Source organism: Callionymus lyra, chromosome 3 (genome assembly GCF_982586985.1).
Source record: "Callionymus lyra chromosome 3, fCalLyr1.hap1.1, whole genome shotgun sequence".
NCBI lineage: Eukaryota > Metazoa > Chordata > Actinopteri > Syngnathiformes > Callionymidae > Callionymus > Callionymus lyra.
Genome location: NC_141820.1, coordinates 29,873,379 through 29,901,343, shown reverse-complemented (window position 1 = coordinate 29,901,343; position 27,965 = coordinate 29,873,379). Strand labels below are relative to the sequence as shown.

General features: G+C 41.5%; 1 protein-coding gene across 1 annotated transcript; it reads left to right on the top strand.

The window, feature by feature from the left end:
• Positions 1–26: 26 nt before the first annotated feature.
• Positions 27–27,902, top strand: trim71 (tripartite motif containing 71, E3 ubiquitin protein ligase). The gene is made up of 7 exons (XM_087787496.1): positions 27–1,471; positions 14,658–14,825; positions 18,110–18,244; positions 21,023–21,265; positions 21,443–21,940; positions 22,221–22,361; positions 22,624–27,902. The coding sequence occupies exons 1-7, from the start codon at positions 734–736 to the stop codon at positions 23,194–23,196; spliced, it is 2,496 nt and encodes an 831-aa protein (XP_087643622.1). The 5' UTR covers positions 27–733; the 3' UTR covers positions 23,197–27,902.
• Positions 27,903–27,965: the final 63 nt, after the last annotated feature.

Here is a 27,965-nt window from a genome sequence, read left to right as displayed (position 1 = left end):
CGAGCAGAAACACGAGAGCGCAGCGCTTCTCGGTGTCGCTCAGAAACACCGCCGGAACCACCCAAAGCACGGGCGTCAACACGTCGGTCGTTTAACGGCGTCTTTCTGGAGCAGCGTGTCCGCGCGGCTGGAGGTTCACGCCCCGCACATTCCTCCATGCAGAGCCAGCGAGGACGAGCCAGAGGCTGACGCGGCGACGGGAGACTGGAAGGCGGCCTCTGGTCGAGCTGAGGTTCGCGGTGTTGTTTTGACTCTCTGCCTTCTTTTTTTTTTTTTTTTTTTGGACGCCGCGATGCTCCGCACTCTCGTGATACCGTCGCCGTCAAATGAGCAGTAGTCGGTGGGTCGTGGACCGAGTGCAGGCTGCGCCCCTCGCCGCCTGAACAACACAGATGGTGGACTAGACTCGGCGGACGCAGCGGCAGGTTAACATCAGACCAGGTTCGTCGTCAAGTTACGACGCGAATTGAAACGCGTTGAAAGTTTTTTTTATTTTTTTATTGGTCGAAACACAGAAGGTCCAAGAAGGACTTGCGCCTTACACGACTGAGCCTCGAAAACTTTAAAAAACAAAAACAAAAAACCTACCTCATTCCAGGAAGAAACTCTTGAAAAGTGTCTACCTCATCATCTCTAGTGACTGAAATACCTCATGACATCCAGACCTGGTCCTCTCCACTAAGCAGGCCAAGAGAGTCGCCAAATGAATACCTCAAGTTGAATCTGAGCCTTTATGATCCAAGCGCTGCTAATGGCTTCATTCCCAGACTCAGACCTGCAGACCTGCCCTCTCTGCAAGGAGCTCTGTGGATCCTCTGCTCCCATCTCCTCCAGCTCCTCCACCTCCTCCTCCTCGTCGCACACCTCCTCCTCCTCCAGCCAGACCACCAGGAGGCTCCACGTCCTCCCCTGCCTCCACGCCTTCTGCAGGCAATGCTTGGAGGGCCAGAGGAGTCCCGGGGACCCCCTGAAGCTGCGCTGTCCCACCTGCGACCAGAAGGTCTCCATCTCCGAGTCCGGCGTCGACTCGCTGCCCTCGTCCAACTTCCTCTTCAGCAACATGTTGGACGTGGTGGTGAGCTCGGAGGAGCAGATCCAGAACAAGAATGGCCACCATCACAGAGGCCTGGGCTCCTCTAGCTTCCTGCACCCCCACACGGGTCTCCTGCAGCCCCACCACATGGGAGAGCCCCAGTGCAGCTCCTGCGACGAAGACAACCACGCATCGTCCCACTGCCTGGACTGCCAAGAGTACCTGTGCGACAACTGCGTACGAGCCCACCAGCGGGTCCGGCTCACCAAGGACCACTTCATCGAGCGCCTGGGGGAGAACCTTCTCCTGGGCAGGATCAACGGCAAACCCAGCCAGCCAGGGGTGTCCGTGTCTCTGGCCCAATCGCTCCAGAACAACTTTGCCCTGCTGTCCCTGTTCCAGGACCGCATGAGCTTCTGCCAACAACACGACAATGAGGTGAGTGGAGCCCGATATGATGTCATTATGTTGAGGCTGTTATCAAAATATTGATCCGGTGATATAATCGCAACCTTTTAATCCATGATATTGTATTGATAATCACCAGCACTGTATTGATTTTGATTATTTATATTTTTGGGTCTTTTTGACCAAAGTTATTGTACTGTTTACGCTTTAATAAAGCATGTTTAAAATAAAAGGGCACAATTAAAATACCAATATTCAAACAGTTTGTTCATTAACGTGTTGCAATTAAACCGGCCATTAGCTAAAGTAAAAATGAATTCCAGCAATATCCCGGTGATGACTGAGGACTAGAGGATACAGTTGTTTACAGCCATTTAAAAAGTTTTTTTTTTAAGACGTATTTTGGTTTCAAAACAAATGAAAGCAGTAACTACTTTGTCAAGAGTGTAATATTGCCTGTGCCGGTCAAGTACTCGGGCAATACTACAATATTCTTGTTCAAACAGTATCACAATTTGTTGTATCTTCGTCCCGGGATCGTATTCAATCGCAAGATTCTTACCAATACATGATCGGTTATATATTTTTATTTACTTAATGTCTTTTATATGTTTTTATTGATGAAGTTGCTACAACAAAACAGAAATAAAGTACCTGTGTAGCCCAGCTTGGAGCAATATTCTAACAATAATTGCAAAACACTTTTGTGCAGTGTGTGTGAATTGTGGAACCATACTGGAGGACAATATGGCCTCATGTTGGAAGGGATCTGAGTGGCTCTTCACCTAGTACATGGGCTGGATTCGCAAACACACATGTATGCACTGACACATGTGAAGACGCATGCACAAACTGGTTAATCTGTACCACACCATCCAAGAGGAGGCCCCTGGAGTAACTCCACACATGCTTCCAAGTCCCATCCATGCACATCTACCAGCTTCTCTTTATTGTAAAGACACATTTCAACTTCAGGGCTTGACTGTTTTTTTTTAACTTCCTGTGATCAGGGTTAATTTAAAAATCATTCAAGACAGCGATGCTGCTTTTTTTTTTTTCCCGAATCCCTCATATGGTCCAGAACCATAACAAAAACCACTGAAGCCAAAGTTCTAGGCTGCTGCTTCTGATTTCTGAAGAGAAGAACATTTCAAAGAAGTTCTGTTCACAGAAGAAGCGCCACACATGTCCCTTGGATCATGAATAAAATATTTGCAGTCATATTCCAAACGGACATCAAAGCTAAGACTTAATGCGTTTGTTCTTTCTCTGCCAGTGAGTCTCTGCTTGCTCAAGGACAGACCAGGAAGTTATCATGGTGGTGTCACCCTCGAATACATTTAACTCGTTGCTGCACAATATTTAATGTTGTTTACTTGTATTCATAAATACTAAGAAAGCATATTAAGTGACTTTAAAATCAAAATGTTTGAAGTTACACATGATATTTTCTATCAGACTCATGGCCTCATGGGGTGCTATGTTTTTGTGACACATTGGGGCGCCGCCGGGGCTACAAGCACATAAAGTGTTTTTCCAATCTCGGTTTTATCTGTTAAAAAGATCCCACTGGAGCGCAGTTCGGATTTCCAATTTAGTTTTTCACTGACCCGCCGCACGCCTTCTTGCCACCCCCATCCCCAATGCCAGTAAAAAGGTGGGTTCAGTTTTCCAGTAAAGGCGTCCTTTCCCAGTAATGCCTCTCTCATGCACACTGAGCCTCGGGGGATGGAGTGACACAGGAGAAGGCTGGGCTTTTCTTTATCTTCTTTCCTTAAAATGTTTTTCTTTACACCGTCTGCCACACAATGAAAGGAATCCTAAATTGTTGTTTGAAATTCTTTGTCTATAATATGTGTACTGGATGGTTCTAACTCAAAGTAAAGTATAATTTTCTTTAAAAAAAAATAAAGAACCCGAAATACAAGGATAACATGATTTTAGTGTCTTATAACGTATAAAGCTGTGAAAGGAAAGATAAAATGACTTAAAGTTATGTAATTTCCATCCTTTCAGACGGCGTTGGCATTTATTCAATGACATGAACGGTCGACTAGTTAATTCAAAGTGCATTTGTCAAATAAATGTCTAAAGACTACCTGCAAATAAGGTATTGTCCAATGTCATAATTAAATCTCATGCTTTTCCCTCTTTGTAAATCAAAGGTCTTTTGATGCATCTAAACCTAATCCAAAGTGAACTGTTTTATTTTTTGTATTTTCTTCGTTGCTTGCGTTACAAGTTTGAAAACCAATATGTGTGTCCTGTGGTGGAGACCTCACACATGCATCTTATCAGCAGCACTTGTGTGCGTCATGAGTGAATGTTGTTGGTCAGAAGTGGATGCTATTGGATTGTTGTGTTCGACCGATTTTCTGTCTCTGCCTTGTTCGATACAATGCTTGTAGTGGACCGTTTGAGTATCAATGAAGAACGATGATTCGTAGAACTGTGAAGCTGTCAGCCTCGATGATTCTCTATTATCTCCGTTTGAGCTCTTCCATGATCTTAGATGGAAGAAGAAAAAAACGCTCCTAGATAAGACTGTTTCCCCTTATCTGTGTCAAAACAGTAGCCGTCCAACTCTCATGGCAACAAACTACTTTTTATTAACCAAACATGTGCATACGTTTGTGCATGTTAACTACATTTTTGGTTTTGAATCGGATGGATGAAAATATAAAGACTTGTATAGCAGCGCTATTATTGTACATTTATTTCCCTTTTCTGCGAACCTTATTCTACATGTGCTTCTTGTTAATTCGCTTTTATATTTAAATTGCTGCCTAATGTTAATTTGACCCCAGGAAGATTAAATAGTTTTCAAGTCATACACGTTCTTTATTCAGACATTTTCCAATGTTTTTAGTTGTTTTTAATCTCACTAGAAGAAAAGGAGATCAGACAGCATTTTTTTTTGTTTAGAAAGAAAACTCTTTTCCTTTTCAAAATCTAGAATCATCTAGTGTGAAAAACGAGCTCTAAGGTCAACTGATGTGTTGATTTACGTGTATCTTAAATAGATCTTGGACTCTATTGTACTCATCAGTATGTGTTTGTACTAAACTCTTTTCATAGAAATATTTAAAGTAGAAAATGTGCTTAATCCCCGCCCACAGAAACGTGTTGTTTTTCTGGAGATTAAATCTTGTTTAATCTAACTACACGCACTCTGCTCTCGCAACCTCTCGTTCATCCAGATCAGACGGGGGAGAACTTAAAAGTAATAAGTTCAAAACATGGTCATGATTGAGGGACTTACTGCATCTTGGAAAGGAATACGTCAACATTTGAAACGCGTTAGGAGAGTTCGATTTTCACATTAGTTTCCCTTTAATGCACAAATGTGTCCCCTTCTGCAATCATTACCCGAGAGTTCAGAACTGGTATGAAAGTCTAAGTTGCTTCTCTAGAATTGCTCCGGCCACCCGAGTCCCTCGCTGTGTGTGAGGTGGACATGGAAAATTGGATTACACCGAAGGAGCATCCACGGCTCGCTGTGATGTCACCCTCCAAAACACAAATCCATACCCAGCTTCTTCTGAGAAACGGCTAATGATATGGTAATCCTGTAAGATCCCGGTCTTATATAGTCATTACCATGAAAACTGGCCGCTCGCTTCACTCCTCGGCACCTCGCTCAAGAATGGGTTTTATAGGCTCCGGGTGGAGGTTACTGGAAGACGCTCATGAATCCTAGTTGCTCGGCAATGACGCCACGCTGTCATGTCTAATCAGTTTGACAGGCCTTTGATGCGTGTTGGGTTGTAATGTCACAGCAAGTGTATACATTAGTAGTATAGTAATGACGTTAAGACGTAATATTTTAAAACTTTTTAGTTGTGACAATTTTTGCTTTGAGATGCACTCTGGCCTTTTTTGTCTTTTGGGCCATTATGATTAAATTTGTTATATGTTGCATGGAAACAATGGGTGGGGCTTTCCTTTTTTTTTTTTATAAACTGCTTTTAGACCACGTCACATCCAGAGCGGGTCGATTGCGCAGTAAGTAAATGAAATTTATCCAGTACATTTATGCTGAAATAATGGAGATGATTATAATTTCCTAATGAAAAATCAAATTTATATTAAAATATTTTCTTTTGAATGTTAATAAATGTCTTTGTAACACAGAGAACAGAAGAACAACCAGTTAATGGTATAACAACTTAAATATCATCTTATCCCAGTGGGGCTCTCAAGGCTGAATGATTTAGCCAAGCGTATAACAGAATTTTCCGTGGACTTAATAAAGGTCAATAAAGGACAGCAATAAAGTTGCAATTTACAGATGCAAGGGAATGTCAGTGAAAAATGACTTGTACAACACTTTGAGTTCCACCAGACAATTTAAGATGAAGTAGGACATCAGCAGGAACATGCCTGATATGGAATCTGTGCATTTCACCAGTGACACTGTGACATCATACGGTTTTGAATGATTGTTTTTTTTTTGTTTTGTGAATTATATTGAAGTCTCTTTATCAAGTGGTTTATGCTCCAGATTGTTTCATTAGCTCACTATTTCTCAAAAATGCCTTTAGTTATTTTATATTTTATTTGTGGTTTTAAAAATACATCTGCTTGTTAGTTACTGTAATTATCCTGGAAATTATGAAATATAGTCGTCTTGTACGTTGGGGAAAAAGGGGGAAGTAAGAGTAAGCTCAACATTCTATCAACGTTTTATTTGGCTTTCAATAGTTGTGTTTTTGAATCGGCCCTCCTGAGCTGCTATTGTAATTACCGGAGAGGCTCTCGTGCCTGTATAGAAGTGTTGGTACGAGCACAGACTGCGATACAAGGCCCGAGGAATTCCTGTAACTTGAGTTTGTACCTCCTGGGTTCCCCTCTTCCCCCTCAAGCTCTCGCACACATTCTGGGCATTTCCTCCACAGGCCTCTGCCTTTCTCATCAGGCCGCCGCCCGTCCCAGACAATGGCCACTGCAAACCCCGAGCGTCACCTCGCCGCAAGTCGGCAGCTGTGGGACGAGCGAGTCGTGACGTTTCATCATATCGGTCCCGAGCGTGTGGCGGCGGCGTTTGCTTTTCCAATAGACTCTTACATCTGCAGGTAGTTATCCTCTGAAGTGGACTTTAGAGTGTGCTTCCACGCAGCCACCAGAGTTGGATTATATGAAGTTGGACTTCCAGGGTTTTAATGTGCAACATGTGCTCAGTAATTAGAACGCATTCTCTGTTTCCTGTGTGTTGTGCGTGTGTTTCAGGCAGAGGGGAGCCCCGACCCGTGTGTGTGTGTGTCCTGGCTTTGATGTGCATTTCAAGACTTTGGGCCATATAAATTTAATGGACAGAAAGGGAAGGCATTTATCACATTTTCTTTGGCAACAGGATTTAAAACCTATTCAAAAGCTGCTACTTCCTCTTCAGCAGTTTGGCACAAATGGGGTTTTAATTAGCCACTGTTTGACCCCGCTCCGCGGAATTGTGCTGTTAACACATTTGACATAATGGCCCTCAACCTTTTTGTACAACGTTGGTCTGAGGCGCTGTTGTTTCCTTCAGAGCAGGTTTTCTGGGCTTTCTACGCGTGTGCCCACAATTGTGAACACACACGAATAAGAAGTGGGCCCTTAATATATTTCAAAAGCAGATACTGCAGAGAATAACAATCAGTTAATTCCAAGATGCGACACTGAGTTACACAAATATTTAGGGTTGGGTCTTAGAGGTCCGGTTCTTTTGTGGCACCGACCAAAAAGCCTCGCTTATACAGGGTATCAAAACATTGTACGTATTTCAGAGAAGAATTGTGTATTTTTTTCATCAGATTGATGTGGCACTTGTTTGTAAGTGCTCTTCGGAACTGGATGATATGTTAACTTTTTCTAAAGGAAAACAATCTTGGAGGAGAAATTACCAACACTGACATATCTCCTGTCAGAATTGATCTTATTAAATTGGTGTGTGTGTGTGTGTGGGGGGGGGGGTAATGGTTCAGGAACTGTTATCGATATCACGACCAGTATCAAACATTTGTAATCAATACGCAGGCCTACAAATGGGTTACAAAAATGTAAAAAATATTTTTTACAATTTATTTTCACTGCTTTGATTATTCTTTCATTCTGTATTTTACATCATAAACTTTAACAAAAGTCATACCTTCGCAAACATTTCTTATGAATGCAAAAAATCTTTGTATTAAGATGATTTCAGATCATTGTATAATTTACCTTTGACATCATTTTAGACAAAATATGTATTATGGGTAATCCTCAAGTTGTTTTATGGAGGTACTGAAATCTGTTTTTGTGAAATTGCGATATAAACTGCAATAGTGTGGCTCCATGTATTTCCAACAGTATGAGAGAGTTCTTTATTTAAAGAACTTCATCGTGACTTGCTATTATGCGTCTTTATATAATCTAAGCAACCCTACTTTAGTCAACTTGCATAACTTCGGAGTACGCAATGGTCTTCTAGGAGAATGATCTTCAAGTAAAAAGACTAAGATATAAGTTTGATTTTAACTCTGGTCCCTTGAGGAGTTGTTGTTGTACGTTTGCTGTTAAGTCCATGCAAAGCTGTAATGCCATCTTGGTCACAGTACACGGTTGTAGAGCTTGTGAAAACATATTTCTCTTTCATTGGTGCAAAACTATTGTATTTCACCCTCTTTGTCATTCTCGCCTTCTCATTGTTGTAAAACTATTTCTCCTTCTTGGTTTCCACCTCCCACAGTCTCCCCCTTTTTTCTTCCATTTTCTCTTCTGCGATCCTTCCCTCCCTGCAGGAGCGTTAAGCACACGCCAGTCGGTCACATGCTCGCTGTGTAAAGAGGCCAGCTGACAGTGGTTTGTTTTCCTTCTCCGCTCAGCGTTTCGTCCAATCCCCGCACAGGCTCAGAGCCACCGCCCCCGCTTTGTATCTGGCTGCGTTTCAAAACATCGACAGGCCCGTCCCAGTGCATGTTGTGTCCGTGGCAACGAGCCAACACGAGTTACCAGGATGCGTGGCGGCAGCGAGAGCCATGAGTCACGCCCATATCGTAGTTTTACAGGATGCTTTTCCTAATCTACACAACACCGTTAAAGAAATCCTTGTGATCTATAACAAGCGAAAGGATTCATGCAAGTTTTTAATAATTTATCAAGACTTTTAAAGACATTAAAACGTGGGTCAGAGAAGATATTAAAAAAAATTGCATAATCTCTGCTTATTTTAATTGAGTCGCAATGTTTTATTTAAAACAAATAACCAGATTTTCTTCTCACATCTGGGTCACGTGGTATGTTAGCTGTAACATTTTCCCACAATGAGTAAAATGAATCTTTAGAAAGTTTCTTTACGGGTAAACGGCCTGGCGAAGAGACAAAAGACGAGTCCAAGACGTTAAAGAAAATAAAGCTGCATTTAAAAGACAATATCAAGATACCTGCTTAAAATATGGATTTATCGGCACAGGCCCGTTTTATCTGGCGACCATTGAAGCCTTCAAAACTGATCCGCCAATTGGAGACCAAGCACCCTGCATTATAAGACAGACCGTTGGAATATTTTGAGAGAAAAACAAGGAACATGAAGGACAGAAGCAATTATTGAGGGCCACCTCATCGGTAAATGGCAGAAGACATTGAGACGCAAAAAGAGGATTAAAGTGTCACCGTGGTAGTGGTATAGATGTTGTTAAAAGGCGATAATACCTCTTTATGTGCGATATATTTATCAGGAGGATTTGCATGAGGATGTGTTAGGTGCACTGTCGTTGCCGTCCAACAGCACAGCCACAGAACTATTCAAGTCTCTGGATAGTTCTATATCAGGTAATCTGAAGTGGTCATTTTGTGTCGGCGTATGCACAGATGGAGCAGCTGCCATGACCGGCCGGCTGTCTGGTTTAGCTACTCGGATTAAGGAGGTTGTGCCTGAATGTGAATCTACACATTGTGTTATTCACAGGGAAATTGCTCGCTAGTAAAAAAAAAAATGCAGACGAAACTTAATGTGTTGAAGGATGTTGTTAAAATGATTTACGTCGTCAAAGCACAAGCACTTAACTCGCGCTTGTTTGAGCATCTTTGTGAGGAGATGGACGCGGAGCACAGATGCTTGACCAAGGTGGTCTTAAAAGCACATTTGAAACAACAACTCTGCTGGTTTTCTGGAATAAAGTCATGAGAAAGTATGTTTGCAGAAAAGCAAGTGCAGGGCTCGCATTGATTTAAAACTATAGTATTGGAGTGAGTAAAACATGTCATGCACTTTATACTTGTTTCATGGTGCATCGGTATTTTACCTGTATCATTTAATTTTCATTTGAAGGTATCTTACCATAGCAACTAAAGAGCATGCGGAAGAGTCTGCTCGCACTAATGGTACCAGACGGGTATTTGGCCATCAGATGACATTATTAGATTGTACTGTGTTTTCGTATATATTATTGTGTTTTTTTTTGCTTTATTTGTATGTGATGTATTATGTAACTGCAACTGAAGACCACAGAGGGGCCGGAGTGGATGTTACTTTCTGTTATGTTTTTGGCGTGATGTTACGAGTACGCTGTAAATACAGTTGAAAGCGAGTTCACAGTGGGTTCAGGTGTATTGTTATTGTATTGAACACACCATAAACAGTTTTACGCTGGTCAAATCATTTTTGTATTTATACACAACACCGCTCGTCTCGTGGTGACGTTACACGTTGCAAACTCAAATGTCTTTGAGAAAATGTTTTGATTAGTGAAAATAACTTAAATTGCGTGATTGAAGGACACTTTCTACAACATATTTCACATTTATATTGAATGTTTTATTATTATTTCTTTTTTTCTCCTAAAACGATCTTTTGAAGAGACGTTGGCGTGTGTGACGTCATCACTGAAATTGTACTTCGCCAAAATCTTGTCTGACATTAAACCGGTCCGTGGTGCAAAAAAGGTTGGGGACCCCTGCCTTAAGCTATATTTATTGGTTGCTTTAAAACGCAACCTCTGGACAAGATTTGAGTGTTTTATGTAGGATATGATTTAAAGGTAATTTTAAGAATACACAGTACACAACGGGATTCTAGTTTCAAAACAACCACCTTATTGTCAATATTGATAGAAGGTGTCTCTTGCATTTGCATAGTTTATTTTATGGTTTTTAGATGACTCATCCTTCCTGGTTCTTATTTGCATCTTGTCAAGAGACTTCAGCACACTGGAGGCAATATTTTTTATTTCCCCCCCAAAAAAGCCTTTTTCAAATATGCATAAACAATTTGTTTATATAATTTTCGTCACGGCCTAGAGGAGATCTGAAAGTGAGACTTGGGGATCTATCTAAGGGGTCCCAGCTCGACCAGTGTCATTCTATAAATGGCGTTAAAGGACATGGTTGTCTCTTGCATTCTTGTAGCGGCTAGTTTAATAAGCGTTGGGATGATTTCCCAAAAATGTGACCTGAAAAAGTCTTTCTTCTATTCCGATCCAAGATGGGATTTCCAAACACAATTTGAAATCACAAGCTGACGCACACTTGGGTACATATTTCCTGCACGTGACATCGTAGTGTTTGGAGTTATTTGATACTGCAAGGAGACGACATCAGGACGTGACCAGTGCAGATGTGCTGGCTGTGATGCAGGCTTGAGTTGCCTATGAAGACACGCTTCCTCCGTTCTCTGCACAGACCTGGTTTTTCTAGCACCACAGTGTGACATTACATCGGCCCCGTCCCCTCCCCCTACTTTGCTGTGCATGCAAGCAGCGAATGCATCACGGAGAGATTTTACTGGCTGGCTGTGTTCGTGCCCTCTCCCCCAGTTCCCAGTGTCTGTGAGGGGAGGGCGGTGGAAAAAAGGGCTGGTCCCTCTCCTCCGCTAGCGAGTCGCCTCATTGAGGGATTCATTCACTCTTTGCTTCTTCAAGATTTAGCTTTTTAAATGCAGAGACATTTGCACTTCATGGCTACATTTGAACAACAATGAGTGGTTTCAGTGCATATGTTGATCTATTGGCGAAACAATGAGGGAAGGTGGCTGGTTGGCGATTTAATTATCATTTAAAACATTTTTTTTCAATTAAAGAAATGACGGTGTACATAAAGTCCTCCTGAGTAATGTAGTCAAATGAACGTATCACATATGCAACCCCATCACTCTTCAGAAAGAAATCAGCTTTTGATTTTATTTGCCACAAAGCTAGACATGGCGCGGAAATGTTTTAATCTCTAATTAAACTATCATTTGCACATATTATGCTGTACGACCAGGAGCATAGGCTGTTGGGACCAAGACAAGACTGAGAATAAATAAATGCTCACTATCACATATCACTGTTCTTGAACTGCAACAATACACGGGGTTATCAGCCCAGAACATATTGACAATATCATCATCAATGTTGGTGAATGATCAATATACTATACAGATATGATATCTGTTAATGCGACTTTTTACTTTAATTATCAGGATGTCTGGTAAGAAAGTGTAAGAATAAATATTATGATGATGATGTTTACACTTTGTTTGGTTTGTTGTAGCAACACTAGGTTAAATGCATAATGGTTCTTTGCAAGAAAAATGGCAAACATAGGGTGTCTTAATGCTAACTTTGTTCCCTGAGCTGAGGATTGAAGGCGTTAATAAGCTGTGGCGTCACAGTGGCTTCCCTTACGGGAAAACAACCAGCCCGTCTTGTTGTCAGTTTGCGATTTTGCTTGACCTCTTCTGTTTGAACTGCATATATGTTCATGCAGAATGCAAATACACTATGAAGGTGAGTCACTGCTGCCCCGCCTGCATTTTACTAATGGAATTTACGACTGTTGGTGTGACACCACGCCTATTTCACATGTTTTGAACTTGTTTTTCACATGTCCATGTCACATGTGTCCTAGATGTTGTGTGCGTTTGTGTATCCACCATGCAAAGCACTGTTTATGTTAGTAAATTATGTCTTATAAAGCGCTTTGTGACCCTGGTCTAGAAAGGCGCTATATAAATAGAGATTATTATTATTATTATTATTATTATAATTTACATTTTAAGTAAAAGCTATGAAGAGTCTTTCAGTAAAATTTTAAAAAGCAATGAAAAGTCATTCAAATGCACTTTAATAAACTAGTATCTGCTGGCTTGCTGATTTGTCTCGGCATTTATTCGTAATATTCTCGTACATTTCAATGACTACTAAAACGTCCACTGCCCTTTATCTTTATTTAAATACTGTATACATACATAAAATGAGTATTCTCACTTGCTTGTTGTTTGTTGGTCACTCCCATCTTTCTGTGAAACGCGTGGCAAAAGAAAGCTTGTTTATTGTGGTTTTAAGAGACACTCGTAACTGCAGAGGCAGCAGCCGATGCAAAATGATCCCCCCCCCCCCATCAAGACCTCTGGGAGCTGCTAGTATCTACTGTGGATCGATAATATTGACCAAGAGGCCGGTGTGTTATGTAATATATAACCCTGTGTGTGACTCTTCAACTCCAAAACGGGGCTGTTGGTGACCCCAACACGTGCGGTTTTGAAAATATCAGTCTTCAGGGTAACACCTAAGATTTAAATAGATTAAATTAAGTAAATTAACCACAATTATTTACTGTTAATCTGTTGTAAGGGTTGTTCAACTCTGAGTTACTATCTTAGTGTAGAATAAGTTAAGTACTTTTTAATGATAAAAATGGCTAATATGCTACTACTACATGTTTAATTTTGGAGTTTATTAATGTAAATATGTGTTCATTCCTCTAAACTGTCACCCTCTTGTTTTATTGTACATCTATTTGAACCAATGTCATCTTTCATTTTATTTTCAATGCCCAGCCTCATTTAAAAGTTCTGTGTGAAACCAAACCGGGTGTATTTTTGACCACTTTAAAATAGCGTTTTCTAGTGATCCACACAATGGTAGCTACACTCAAGCCCTGCACGGTTCTGTAGCATGTGATCATGACGCTGCAATGGTCATCTCTCACTTGATGTAACGCATTCCAACCTTTCACTGCAGCAACTCCGGCAAGGACTTAAACTCTTGGCACCCAAGTTGTGTACATTTCATAGTAGAAAAGGAAACAGAAAAGGACCAAAGATGCTTGCCAGATGAGCATTTATTCTAACTAAAATTGCGAATGCTATACTTCCTCGCACCCTTTTACCATCAATTGTTCCCAACCACCGCTGAGGCCTCATGTCCATCATTGTCCCCTGTCCTTCTTCACTCTTGCTCCACTACATTCCTGGCTTTTGTGTGCCCCATCCCCTTGGAATTTAGGAATTTTCCTATGTGGAGCAAAAAATGGTTTGGGGTACTGGTTAAGATGGCTGTCGAAGGTGATTTGGCAAGAAGTAAAAGGAAGAGGATCTGAGCTCTTAAGAGAGGTGGAGAAAGTCAGATAAAAGGGGGAGGTGTGTTTGCGTCTCATTAGATTATGCTACTCCCCGGGGAAACGGTCTTTATTGATGGATTGATTGCTGGTCCCACCCCATCCACCCAGGCCTTTTTCTGTCCGTGGGCTATTCAGCTAATCTTTCTCAGGCATCTTCTAGAATGTGAATATTAAATCCCATCCTCTTTTCAAACATGACAAAAGTGCTTAAAAGGTATACTTTCAGAAATAAAACATTTGTTGTTTCCTTGTGTACTTTCTCCCAATTTACTACTTCCAACATTCCTAGAAGGCTGAGAATTAAGACGATAAAATTGCTAAACTTTAAAAGGTATTCTGGTGGATTATAACGAATATACCAGAACTTTTGTCTGTAGAATTCTTTTGAAATCGAGGTCAAGAATGGAAACTTTTGTCTTCGTCACCACTGGAAACGGTGCCAGCACTGAGGAGTTGACGCATGTCACCCAGGCCGTCATTCTAATGCGCATGCATTCAACTCATCACATGACAACAATGGCGGACACATGGAGCTCACGCCTTACTTCCGATAATTCTATCGCAATACATTATAAAATAACATGTTCATTGAAATTTATTTTCACATGAACATATGGGGATTGTCTACTCTGGTGCTGCTGCTAGTGATAAAAAAAACACAAGGATTATTTTTGAATCCAATCTTAGTTCCTTTCAATGACTAAATAACATGAACGCCCTTAAAAAAAAACAACCTTCCTCCATATACAGTAGTCAATCATGTATGGTTGAGACGATTTCTACAAAATCATTTTTGACCCCACGCACCAATGGTCTGCCGGCTGTAATTATGAATGCTTTTCCACATAAATCATGTTTTGTCTTTCTTCTTCTGTAGGTTTTTCTGTTCTTCTGTGAAACCTGCTCGATGCCCATCTGCAGAGAGTGCAGCATGGGCCGCCACATGAACCACACCTTCGTTTACTTGCAAGACGCAGTTCAGGACAGCAGGTCCATCACCATCCAGCTGCTGGCAGATGCACAACAGGGACGTCAGGCTGTTCAGGTAAGATGGGAGTCGTCGATCTTTATCGTCTATATTTTGTTGTGTCATAAATGTTGTGAATCCCCACATCTTACCACGTCTAAATAAAAACTATTGTTTTATTGAGATTTCCCTGGAGGATTTCAAAGGGGAAGCAGCTTTGTCTTTCCGCCTTCGATCAGTTTGTGTATGCTCAAGAGTGACCACTCCTATGGTTTTGCAAGGCCCTGGAGAGGGGGTGGGGGGGTGTCCAGCTGGCCCTGAGAGGAGGCGGGTCAACGGGGGTAGGGATGAAGGTCAAAGGGGAGGATGAGTGACCAAGAGGATGGGGGAGGGGGGTGACTGTGGCATTTAAAGGATTTCAGAGAAAGGAAAACTCTCCTCCTCTTTAAACAAAAAGAGCATTTAGCACCTCCCTCTCCTTACAGCGGAATTGACGCTGTCTCAACATTGCAAATGTTTCGACTTGTCGATTACAGTTAACGCGGAGTGAAAGTAAAGTTTTCTTTAGATTCAGCTTTCTGGTGAAGTGGAGTAGCCATCTTCTTTGTATAAACACAAAATAATTCCATTTGGATCTTTACGTCCAGGTCACTGCAGTATGACTCGATAGTATCAGTTTTCTTTTTACTAAATCTGATTTGATGGTTTATTCTTAGAAAGAAAATCATACACAAAAGTAATCTTTAAAAAATGTATTGACATGTGACAATGTTAAGAATACTGTATTTTTTAATGATAATTAATTCAGTGAAATGCTCAAATAGAAATTGATCGTGACATAATGATGTGAAAACGATAATTCAGTATGTCGATTCTTCGGTTCCTTTTATTTTATTTCAAGCTTACACAACATTAACAGCAACTTGTCATTTCTCAAATTCTTTAAGCATTTATTAGCTTACATAAGTTAAAAAAAACTACTTTTGATGCATCTCTGTGAGGACGAGTCACATGATACTTTGAGGGGGTTTTTGGACACACATTAGATCTTTGTCTGCACAAGTATGACACACAAACTGGTTTCCTAGGTTTGCTTAATTCTCTTGTGACCTTCATAACAACTTGCTTGACTAGCTTTGAGGTCATTTTGACATGCTGGCGTTTACTATATCTTCGGCAGACCTTCAAAAACCGTCTATCTCTTTCTTGCCTTGACCTTTGTGTGGTTGAGTCACATTTTTACTGCAGTAGATGGATGTTAACGTCGAAGTGTTCTTGACACTGGAAGACCTGGTTGCACAACGTAGATCGACAGGCCTGAATGCACACACACGTCTTTGGTGAATTTGAACACTAGTGTTTGGTAGAGAAGCAAATTTTGTTAGTGTTTGTGCTCGTGTTTAACTGGAGGTCACTGCAGGAATAGGTGCTGACGCCACAGAATATGAACAGGCACGCACGCTCCGATCCCCTGAGGTAGGAAATTTCCGCCCACTCCACTGCCATTATCTTCCCTGACCTCCGACCCTTTCCTTGTGACCTCCTGGTTGGCCACTGCGCTCGCTTTCAGGCTGGGGGAGGTTGGTCAGTTTGACCCCCCCCCCCCCCATGTATTTCAAGCTGCCGTCCGCTGGGAATCCAGCGATTAAGCATGGAGACACACGGACGGACATCAAAATGTTTCGTCAATAAAAGAAGTGGCTCAACGGGTTTGTAACTTTAGCTTTATCCCTAAAGCCAAAGAAGGCTTTTTGGTTATTTTAAAATTAATTATTGATTAATTATCAACATTTTCAAATTGCTGTTAACATCCCCATTTAAATTTTCGTAGAAATGTTGTAGAAAAAGACGTTAATTTGATCAAAGATGGAATTTAGTTCTCACAATGTTTGTCAAATACATTCATAACCCGACACCCGATTGTTTTCTCGTTAAAAAAAAAATCACTTTTTAATATGTCAATAGTCAATATTTCTCGACTCGGTTTTTACATTTTTTTTTCTTTTCACACATGATGTGAGGTATTGATCATCTTATTTTGTATTCATGTTCCATGATGCTTTGTGAAGTCCTCAGTTGACCCTTTAGCTGCCTCAAATGTCTCTGTGAGAAAGCAAAGGGCCATGCTGCCGAGCTTTGTTCCTGCTGTGTGCTGCCTCTGTGGGGGTGGGTGGTATGCGTCTTCAGACCGAGGTTGCAGATCCATGACCTGTAAGGTTTTAGTGACCTTTGATCCCTTCAGCCAATATCACAAAGCAGCCCTTATCTAGCCTCCCCCTTTTGTCCTGCTGACCTCCCACACGACGCCAGAGGAGCGAGGAAGAGGGCTCGGGGTGGGCCGGCGGTGTGGTCGGCGTGTCGCCTCGGATGAAATGAATGACATTTTGGAACGCGTGTAGTCAAGGATGTAATGGAAACACACAAAGACTTTGGAAAACTATATTTAAATAGTTTAATTTGACTAAGAGTAATTTTATTTATTAATTTTTACATGATTGTTGTCCATTTATTATTATGTCAAGGATTACTTCCTTGATAGTTTCAAACAAATCATTGTACAATGAATATATGTTTAGTAAGCAGTTTAGTAAAAATTGTGTATATGTGCGATTATTAAAATAAATATATATATATATATATATATATATATATATATATATACATTTTACAGTAAAATACCTAATTATTTTCTGACCAAATGTTTAATTTCAGACTTAATATTTTTTTAAGAGTGATAATATTTTAAAATATTTTGTCCTGGCATAGTACTGGTTATATCATATTTGATGTATAAGGTATTGAAGAAAAAGGTCATCTGCAGATGGAGCAAAAAGGCCATGACTTTCCCACCAGAACCTCTTCCAGAGAGAATACAACGGCGTTCCCCAGGCCAGAGACAGTCTCTACAGCATGTCCTGGGTCAGCCCCGAGGTCTCTTCCTCGAACACATGCCAAGAAGGGGAGATGTTCATGGCATCCTAAAAAGGCCTCTTAACCACCAGAATTGACTTCTGACTTTCTCGATGCGGAGCAGCACCAGTTTCCCAGAATCACTGAAATCTTTAGTCAATTCACCCTGTGGGGAAAAGGCCCGGTCAGGCCCAAAAGAAGGGCATTGATAGAATAACAAATACTGCATGTGGATAAAGAGATATCTGCTCTCTGGTTGGCACCACCTGCAAGAGGAGATCGTAAAGGTTCAGTGTACAAGCATACACATATTGAACCCATTAAAATAGTACAAATATAATGTCTTTTTTTTAACCTCTTAAAACTGATCTAAAAGGTTCTTCTGAATCCCAGCGAATCTCATTCTGCCATTAAAAAAACAAGTCCTCCAACCTTGTTCTTATCCTTCTCAGCTGAGCATGGAGAGGGTCCAGGCCATGGCGGAGCAGGTGGAGATCAAGGCAAAGGTGGTCCAGAGCGAGGTGAAAGCCCTTGTCCTCCGACACAAGAAAGCACTGGAGGAGAGGGAGTGTGAACTACTGTGGAAGGTAAGATGTGCAACAACAAACATGTTAGCCCAGAAGCATCAACACCTTGATGTGTTGTTCATTTTAATGTAGACCCTGAGAGTTGAAGTGAATTGTGAAGATACTCTGCTCTTAAATTACTGTAACTGTTCAGCATCACTGAGTGTCAGTAAATTGTATTTTCCCCACCAACTTGGTTAAGAGCATAATTTGTATGTATATCGGTTCCTTCGAAATATGGTATACAATTTTACATCTAAATTTCTTCAATTTAATTGTTATTGCTGTTATTCATTTATTTTTTACCAATATTGTTTAATATTGAATTTAGAAATGTTTTTTTGAATCATTTGAAATTGAATATTTATTAATCGGAAGCCTGATAAAGAAAAACTATAAAACAAAATTAATTTTTAAAAGATTCAAAATTAGATTTAAATATATACATATTACGAATTGAACTGTTCAATAGAGAAATTATTGAATTCAGATATTCAATAAAAACAAATGTAACATTTTAATATAGAAATGATTGACTTCAAATAATCAGTTACAACAAATTCAACCGATTAATATAGAATTACTTGAATTAAATGCTTAAAAACACAGCATTCAATAATTCAAAGTGTGATCATTTGAGATGTTTATGTCAACCATTCAATATTCTGATGGCACTGATATGCTGCTCATAGATTCGTCCCTGCAGGCAATAGTGACAGTAATGCGTCTTGCTCAGATATCAGCTCTGTTTCATACGCGTCACTCTGTTTTCCTGAAAGTCAGTGAAACACCTCCCAGCTGCCGTCCCTGCAGTGTGGAAAAACACCCAGTTGAGCCAGAAAGCCCAGGTTGAGTCTTTGTCTTCGCTGACTATAAAGTGTAACTCTAGTCTCACACATGCAAATTGAAGTTTCTTGTGTGCTGCACAGGAACAAAAGGGCCCCCTATTCTGGATACATTGTTTCTTGCAGAGTCTCCGAGCGTTGAGGCTGTCCACCATTGTGTCGTCTATTGGTTGGAGGATGTTGGATAAGAGCCACAGTCTTTGTTCTCGTTTGCTACTGTAACGTTACCTGTGTGATCTGTAGCTGTGGAAAAATCATCTTTGACAGAATCTTTATATCCCAACAATAAAGTTACTGACCTCATAGTTGTTAAAAGTAACTGGTTTTATCTAATCATAAATTGTATTTTTAATCTATGTTGTGTTTACAACACTGACTATGAAATATTCTTATTACAGTAAGCATAATGGTTAATGGGACTATTGAGTTGAGTAAATCAACTCATTGCTGCCATCTTGCGGACACTGTGTGCAACTTTCTGAATTTCCGAATCACATAGAACCACAATATGAAAGGACTTCTTAAGCTTAAGATTTTAGATTCTGGAAATCCAAAATATAAATAAATGAGTGATTATAATAGAGGTAACAATATTATTAGGTAATAATATGTCATATTGAATTATTTATTAATTTAACATTTGTGGATGCATAATAAATACTACTTTACCTTTTAACCATAATGAATTTACTGGGTAGAGCTGGTTGATATTGTCTAAAAGTGAGTTTAAAGTAACATGATGGCGTCGCTGAAGTAGACCGGACAGATTACAGTTAGTTAAATGAGGCCTTGTGTATTGCTGCGGTACAATGACTGAACTGTATTGATACTGTGCTGGTACAGTCACGGTTACTCAGTACTCACATCTGCTGGATTGTTACGTCTGTTGCATGCAATGACACTCAAACACACACATGTAAATATGGTATTTATTTTCCTCTAATTGTAAGAAAAAAATGATATTGAAATAAAAGGTGATGTACTTGAGAAAGGGAATTGGGTACATCATTTTTCTGTATTTCTTTAAGAATTCTTATTCCAAAACAATTCCAAGGTCTTTGCACCCAAACAGTTTCTTTTTTTTTAGAGAAGCTCTCCAGCTCCTTGCTTAACTTTTTTAACACTCTGCATTGGCCGATTCTCCGTTGCTACTCGACCAATTGCTAATGTCTGCTAAGAATTCAATATAAATTAATTTGCAATGAACAAAAACGCAATAACCCACGCTTGTCATCCAATCACAAAGCAACGTCACACCAGGAAATTACAGAATTGAAAGATGTATAAAAAAACACTGATATTTGTTTAACTGATCGTCTATTTCATGTGTGGTACAAAGTATCCTCAAATATTTATTTTCAGAGTTTTAGCAACACTCGAAGGGGCTTTTAAAGGGAATATCGTAACCGCAGGATGTGACATCATAACGGCGGCTTGAAAAATATCCTTAAAAACACTGCGGCCTCTGTTTTGAATGCTCGAATAAGTTGTGCTACAGTTCTTTGGAAATTGTTTGGAGTTGTTTGAATCCTTTTTGCAAAGTTATGACAACTTAACAAGAAACTTGTCTCTATCATTTTCTGTAGCCATTGTATGTAACATTTCGCGTTGGACACTGTCTAAGCGATGACATTACACACTTGAAGGGCACGTTGTACTACACATTAAACTTGAATAAAGTGTTGACAGTAAATATATGTAAGTTCCTGAGGGGGGTATTAGGATTAAAAAAAAAAAATCAATTGATTACATCGATATATATATATCGCCCATGCGTAGTACTGGTAATACTCTACATAATGCATTTGTATCCACATCTGTAGATGTGAAAACTTTTGTCCTTTAAAAAACTGAGCACGTATTTATCAATGAATCTAAGGTTTATACTGCACTGGATCTGGACTACTGCTGCACATGTTCATCCTCCTCTTCTTTTCTCCCTCTCTGTGCTCAGTTGGAGAAGATCCGCCAGGTGAAGGCCAAGTCTTTGTACCTGCAGGTGGAGAAGCTGCACCAGAGTCTGACCAAGCTGGACAGCACCATCGCAGCAGTGAGTCAGGTGCTGGACGAGGGACGACACATCGATGTGCTGCTGGCCAGGGAGCGAATGCTGACGCAGATCCATGAACTGAAGACGCTCAGGGGGCTGCTGCAGCCACAGGAGGACGAGCGCTTCATGTTTACTCCTCCAGACCAGGTAGGAAGAAGCAGACTAGCTTCAACAATGCACACAAGCTCCTTCACCTTTTTGTCGTTTTTTTTTATCCAATAAATCATCTTAATATTGGGATATTATTTATTACTTTTAATGGTTTACTTTCTACGATCATTTCTTGTTTATTAAAATCTAAACTCGCTGGTTTTGTCCCTGCAGGCTCTTTATATCGCCATCCAGTCATTGGGCCTCATCAGCAGCGGAGCCTTTGCCCCGGTTACCAAAGCCCATGGCGAGGGCCTGAAAAGTGCTCTGTGTGGAGAACCCTCCTCCTTCACCGTCATCGGCTACGACCACGACGGCGAGCCACGTCTCTCCGGCGGAGACGCCCTCTCCTCCGTTGTCATGTCCGTTGTCGATGGCAATCTTTGTGCAGTGGAGTTGACGGACCACCAGAACGGCTCGTACACCGTCAGCTACCTGCCCAAATGCGAGGGCGAGCACCTGGTGTCTATTCTCGTGTGCAACCAGCACATCCAGGGCAGCCCGTTCAAGGTGATGGCAAAGTCGGGGCGGAGCTACGGCGCCCTCGGCACCCAGGTGTCGTCGTTTGGAACCGAGGGCGAGGGAGACGGGCAGCTCTGTCGTCCGTGGGGGATCAGCGTGGACAAGGAGGGATACGTGGTGGTGGCAGATCGCAGCAACAACCGAATACAGGTACAGTGATGATAGCCATGAGGTTACTGTTCTGAGAACATTAGGCACGACTCATCCGTTAAAAACGATCACCGTCTGCAGCCGCAAGTTTAAAGGCTGGGACTAAAACTGGATCAGGAACATTGAATGAGTGTGTGTGTGTGTATATATATATATATATATATATATATACACACACACACACGCACACACACACACACACACACACACACACCTTGTCCTCAATTGCTTCTGAAATGTTTTGTTTTCAATTTATGACAAAATGTCTTTCTCTCTCCAGATATTCAAGCCCTGCGGTGCCTTTCACCATAAATTTGGCTCTCTGGGTTCTCGGCCCGGTCAGTTCGATCGGCCTGCTGGTGTTGCGTGTGACAGTCAGAGACGAATCATTGTGGCAGATAAAGACAATCACCGTGTACAGGTACTGTGAAAAATGTCTATTAAAATACTTGAACTGAACTTTTGAACCTGTTAAATATTCCAGCTTTTCCCCAAGTTTCCTAACTTTAAAATATTGACTGAGATGGATCAAGTTAACAATCGGCCATCTATTTGAACCCTAGAATTCTACCTGCAATTATTTATTGATATAGTATTTTGAGTGACCCTGATATACCTGAACACCAAAATGCCCCCCCCACTCTCACCGTGGTGGTGCCTGAGACCTTTGCTTTCTCCGACAGGTGTTTACTTTTGAGGGCCAGTTCTTGCTGAAGTTTGGGGAAAAGGGTACCAAGAACGGGCAGTTCAACTACCCGTGGGACGTGGCGGTCAACTCCGAGGGTAAGATCTTGGTCTCAGACACCCGGAACCACCGCGTGCAACTCTTTGCTCCCGACGGATCCTTCCTCAACAAGTACGGCTTCGAGGGAGCTCTGTGGAAACACTTTGACTCCCCGCGAGGAGTGGCCTTCAACCACGAGGACCAACTCGTGGTCACCGACTTCAACAACCACCGCCTGCTGGTCATTCGTCCCGACTGCAAGTCGGCCCGCTTCCTGGGTTCCGAGGGCATGGGCAACGGGCAGTTCCTGCGGCCTCAGGGTGTCGCAGTGGACCAGGACAACCGCATCATCGTGGCCGACTCCCGCAACCACAGGATTCAAGTGTTCGAGCCCAACGGGAACTTCTTATGCAAGTTTGGAACCCAGGGAAGTGGCTACGGCCAGATGGACCGGCCCTCTGGTGTGGCTGTGACGCCGGACGGGGTCATCGTAGTCGTTGACTTTGGAAACAATCGTATCCTCAAGTTCTAAAGAAATATTTGAATGTTCTCTCCCTCCTTTTTCCTTTTGCAGTTTATTAAGTGTTCAATGAAGGAGACGGAGGCGAGAGAATGAATCAGAAACCCGATACAAATGTCGGAGAGGTCGTAGAGCACCAGGAGCACACTGACCAATAGGGAAACCCAAGATATTTCAAATGTTTTTTGTTTTTTTTGCCTCCACACAAAAGTCTGTCGGCGGTGTTTCATCTGGGACCTCTTCAGTGATAATCAGTACAAGAGCCATCTTCCCTCCTCAGATGCTCCTGGTTCTCCGCGTCTCTCCTCACAAATCCTTCTCAGGGAATTTCTCATTTTTCTTCAAACCTCGACCCCTCTGCTCCATACCTACCTCATCTAGCTCTTTATGAATGTACTCATAGTCGTTGAGCAGAGGATCAGTCCGTGAAGTTTTACAAAGAAGAAAACGTCTACCTCTACACTTTGTTATTTAAGAGAGACAAAAAAAAAACCTCATTCACCATCAGTTGATGTTTGCACAGGATTAATAGAGTTTTCTGTGCCGTTTTTAAAAAAAGAGCAAACCGCTAGAATGTTGCTGAGACAATACTCAGACGCTGTAGACGCTTCTTTCTCTCACTAGAAGGGTTTGCCTGGACAGGACAAGGCTGGTTGGGTTCTCACCCTTGTGGCTCGGCGTGGTCATTGGCCTACAGGAAAAGCCGAACTTGATGGAATCAAAACAATCTCAGGTCATGTTGGAACTGATCAACGAAATCAGTTCTTTTATTTTATTTTTTAGACCCTTTTATCCATTTTAATGAATTAATCCCCCCCCCTTAAATGATCCCGACAAGTTACACTCCTCACCCCTCCTCGGAGAAAAAAAAAGTCTGATCAGACAGAACCAATCGATCTGAGGAAACAATGTTGGGCCTCTCCAGTTTGCAGCGAAAGCAAATCTCTTGTATGTAAAGATTTCTAGCTCAGGACCTGCCCCAGCATTCTGGAGAAGAACTTCCCTGGATTGAGATGCATGATGATGTGTCATAATGGAATGACGCCGTCGTTGACGAGGCATGCTGTGTGACAAGAGCCTCAGAAGTCAACTCCTCATCGGGCCGTCCAGAGGACATTAACCACATCAACTAATCCTTTGGATGTAGCCTGTGGTTGAAAGCCACCCCACTTTAGCCTGTGGTCCAATCTAATGAGAGCGCCGTCATGGCACTCTACTTGGTGCACTTGGGAGCCGGACATCCCATCACCCATTACTGATAGGCCGATCCTCTAAAGACGGAGTCTATAGACCAACTACTAGAGTGAACCAAAGTTAGAATCTCTGCACAATGGCAACTTTTCACTTTGGCTAGGTTTAGAAAAGAATAATCCCTTTAAAGCATCTTAGTGAAGTCATTGTTACTGGGAGGCTCACAAAAGTCATGGAGTGCAGAGCACTGCCCACATGTGGGTCTGCTGAGTCCGAAGCCTGTGCTGCATTAGGTGGAGGGAACCCGCACCAAAGAGAGCCTCCCCGCATTCCCCCCCTTTTATTTCATACTGATGCTGTAGTCCAGTCCCCCAAAGAAACGCCTCTGTAATCCATGTGATCTTATAACAGTGCTAACAAGTGTGATTTTTCTTTTCCACCCTGTCTTTCGATAAGTCATGGTGAGATCTTGGAAAAGTCCGACTTGCTGGCTCTGGCCTCGGAGGGGAGGAGCCTGTATGCACATGATCAGGACTGACTTCTCCTCCCGAAATAGTGATGCTTTTATCTCCTCAGAAAAACCAGAATACCTCAATGATGGAACATAATACCTCAGCTGTGTTACACTCATTTCAAATACCTCATTTTCTTTCTGTATCGTCAGCTTTTGAAATACCTTGACCACAAACCGTCTTCGACTGTCGTGATCGTGTTGCAGTCCACTTCTCGGGCATCGCTCCTGGACCAAAGATCATCTCTCAGTTGTCTCTGAAAAGCTGTTGCTTTGTTTGAATCTACTGCAATGGCCTTTTTCACCAGAAACCAAATATGTCAGACTCAAGCGTTGTGCCAAAAATGAGAGTTCTGTGCCAAACACGGTCGGTGTTTCGGAACAGGAGGTTCTCCACGACTCGTGTCACTGGACCAGAGGACAAATCCTCGCTCCCTGGATGCACTTAAGAGGGCTGGGCCCCCCGAATACTGGACCTCAGATTCCTCCGTTGTTACTGTGCTCAAGGGCTGAGGAATTTGGAAAACACCTCTTTAGAAGAGCGGCATTCAATTCCGCCTTGATAAATGCACAACAATTACCTCAATCTTCAGCACAAGTCACTGTGGATTTAATACCTCGTCATGACCTGGACCTCCACTGTGTCCATGGTTTTATTCCCTACACCCTGTTGCTCTTAACACAACGCCTCATTACACCACTTCCTTCATGTTCAGTATTAGTACGACAAAGTTCATTTTCCCTCGTTTGCATCGTGTTTTAACGCAGAATTCTACGTGAGACGTTCACGTTCAGGTCGTGTGCACCACTTTTGAAAGAATGTTTGCAGAGTTCTATCTTTAAGATCCTTAGGTCTTCACTCTAAAAGAGGCAAAAATCTTTTATAAAACTTAATTTCTTTCTGTTGCATGCTTTAAAGAAAACTAAAATTTGTATTATACTGATGTCTCTCAGATGGTGTTGACAAGCTCTGGTGGACTGGGTCGCTGTGATGGTTTCTACCAAAATATATACCCAAAGATGTGTGTTTTAGGTTTGGATGGATTTAACCTTTTGACCTTTTCGATTGTATTTCCTCTTCTATCCAAGCTACACAGAGCACAAGCCAGAGCTTTTTCCAGTCATCGCAGAAGATCTTGACTCTTGTCTCTTTTTTTGTTTAACTGACGAACCCCAAACGTCTAAACTTCAACCTCTTTCCTTCAAGTTAAAATGGGAACACGTTTCCTTTTTAAAGCAGCACTGTAGAATATAGCCTTTTTCAATGAGATGATCAGTAAAATCAATAATCGTTCAGATAAAACTCCGCCACGATTTGTCATGTTCTGAATGCAACTATGACTTTCCCCAGTTCCCTGTTTTTTAACTGACAGGATCAAAGGAATATTACACCAAAACACTCACTTGTGAAGGTAAAAATGAAGACCATTTTTCACTCAATAGCTTTATTATTAACGTTTGTCCATTTTCCTCTACTTTACCACCATTGTTTAGTAACGTTCATGTTGATTTAGCAAATATTTCTTACATATGAGATCTTTAATTGTGAAACTTGATTGAAATATTTTTTTAAAAAAAAGTGAAAGTGTATGATTTATATTTAAACAAATTGATGTATGTTGCTAAAAAATACTGGTAAATCAGTGGAAAAACCCTTTTTGATTTGACTCTCAGTTCAGACACAAACAAAAAGTGACTTGTTGCACACATGGGACTAGCATGCTGTAGCATATTGTAGCAACATGCTAACAGGAGTGTGTACAGCAGTACTACACAACAATCAAAGGAGCTAAACTGCTGCACTAACATGATAGCAAGCTTTTTTAGAGGTCACATGATCACGGATAACCGTCGCAGCATCTAGTGGTTCAGAGTAGCAGGAAGGTCCTCTGAAGGTTCTCCTATTTTTCTATCAGAATAAAGTGAGTGTTTGATTCCAAACTGCTGCTGGAGATGTTCTGCAGCGCTGCTTTAAGAGGAACTGCTGATGAACAACCAGCTACATGGTGAAGAAAATAGGTATAGAATTGAGGTTTTGTTTGTGTCTGGCCTGTTACAGCGCTGAGAGAACGAACAGGCTCAAGTTATTTTTCAGGTCATAGACCTTCTTGAAATAATTGCATTAAAAGAAAAGAGTGGGTTGTTTAGAAAGAAGAAGATCATCTGGAGTAGTTCTTGTCAACCTTGTCTCATTGTGTCTCGTAATGATAGTGTAGTTATTTTCTTTCCCCTTCAATTATGACTTTTCACTTCTAGACTTTTGTGTCCATTTATTATGAAAAAAATTATCTCTCCATTAAAAAAAACAACAACTTTGAATAGTTCCCGTCTTTTAACTTTGTTTTCTTTCCACATCATTGGTACAAACGCTTCACTCCACTTGCTGCTCGTCGGCCCTTTTAGAATGTATTTTGTGAAGAAAAGGGTTGAATGGGATCGAGCTGGTGTCACTCACTCACGCCCACTGCTGGTCGGAGCAGGAAAGTTGAGAAACACAGAAGTGCGTTGAATCATTTCTTGACCATCCTCACCAGCAGTACTCGGAGTATTTGATGCTTCTAATATTGGGCTGGAGTTTTGCTCTACAGGCGTTTGTGTTGCAGCCTGGTTCTCCAGCAGGCGGGTGTGTGTGTGTTTGTACCCCGCATCTGTTGTCCAAACACAAATCCACTGAATGTATCTTCCTCACAGTCCAAGAGGCAGGGGGGTGCAGCGGGGGCCGGCTGAGTTTAGATGGCTGCTACTGGTGCTTCCTCATCCAGGCTGCTTGTGTGTGTGTGTCTGTCAAACATGTGTGTCCGCCAGCACACTCTCCCTCCCTGTAACACACCTTCGCACACACACACAGTCCTGATGGGGGGTGCAGATGTCAGGTCTTCAGTCTAAATAAGGCACAGGAGACGATAATATTTTTGGCCGCCTGCTGCTCTCTCTGTGCTCTGAGGACTTTAAACATTTCCTATGCAGTTGTTTTTGTTCTGTTTGTTTACACTTAAATAAAGTTGTATTACTTTGACTTCACTTTGTGTCCGTGTTTAATGCTTCACAACTGATTCCAATGATGCATCAGGCCACAACA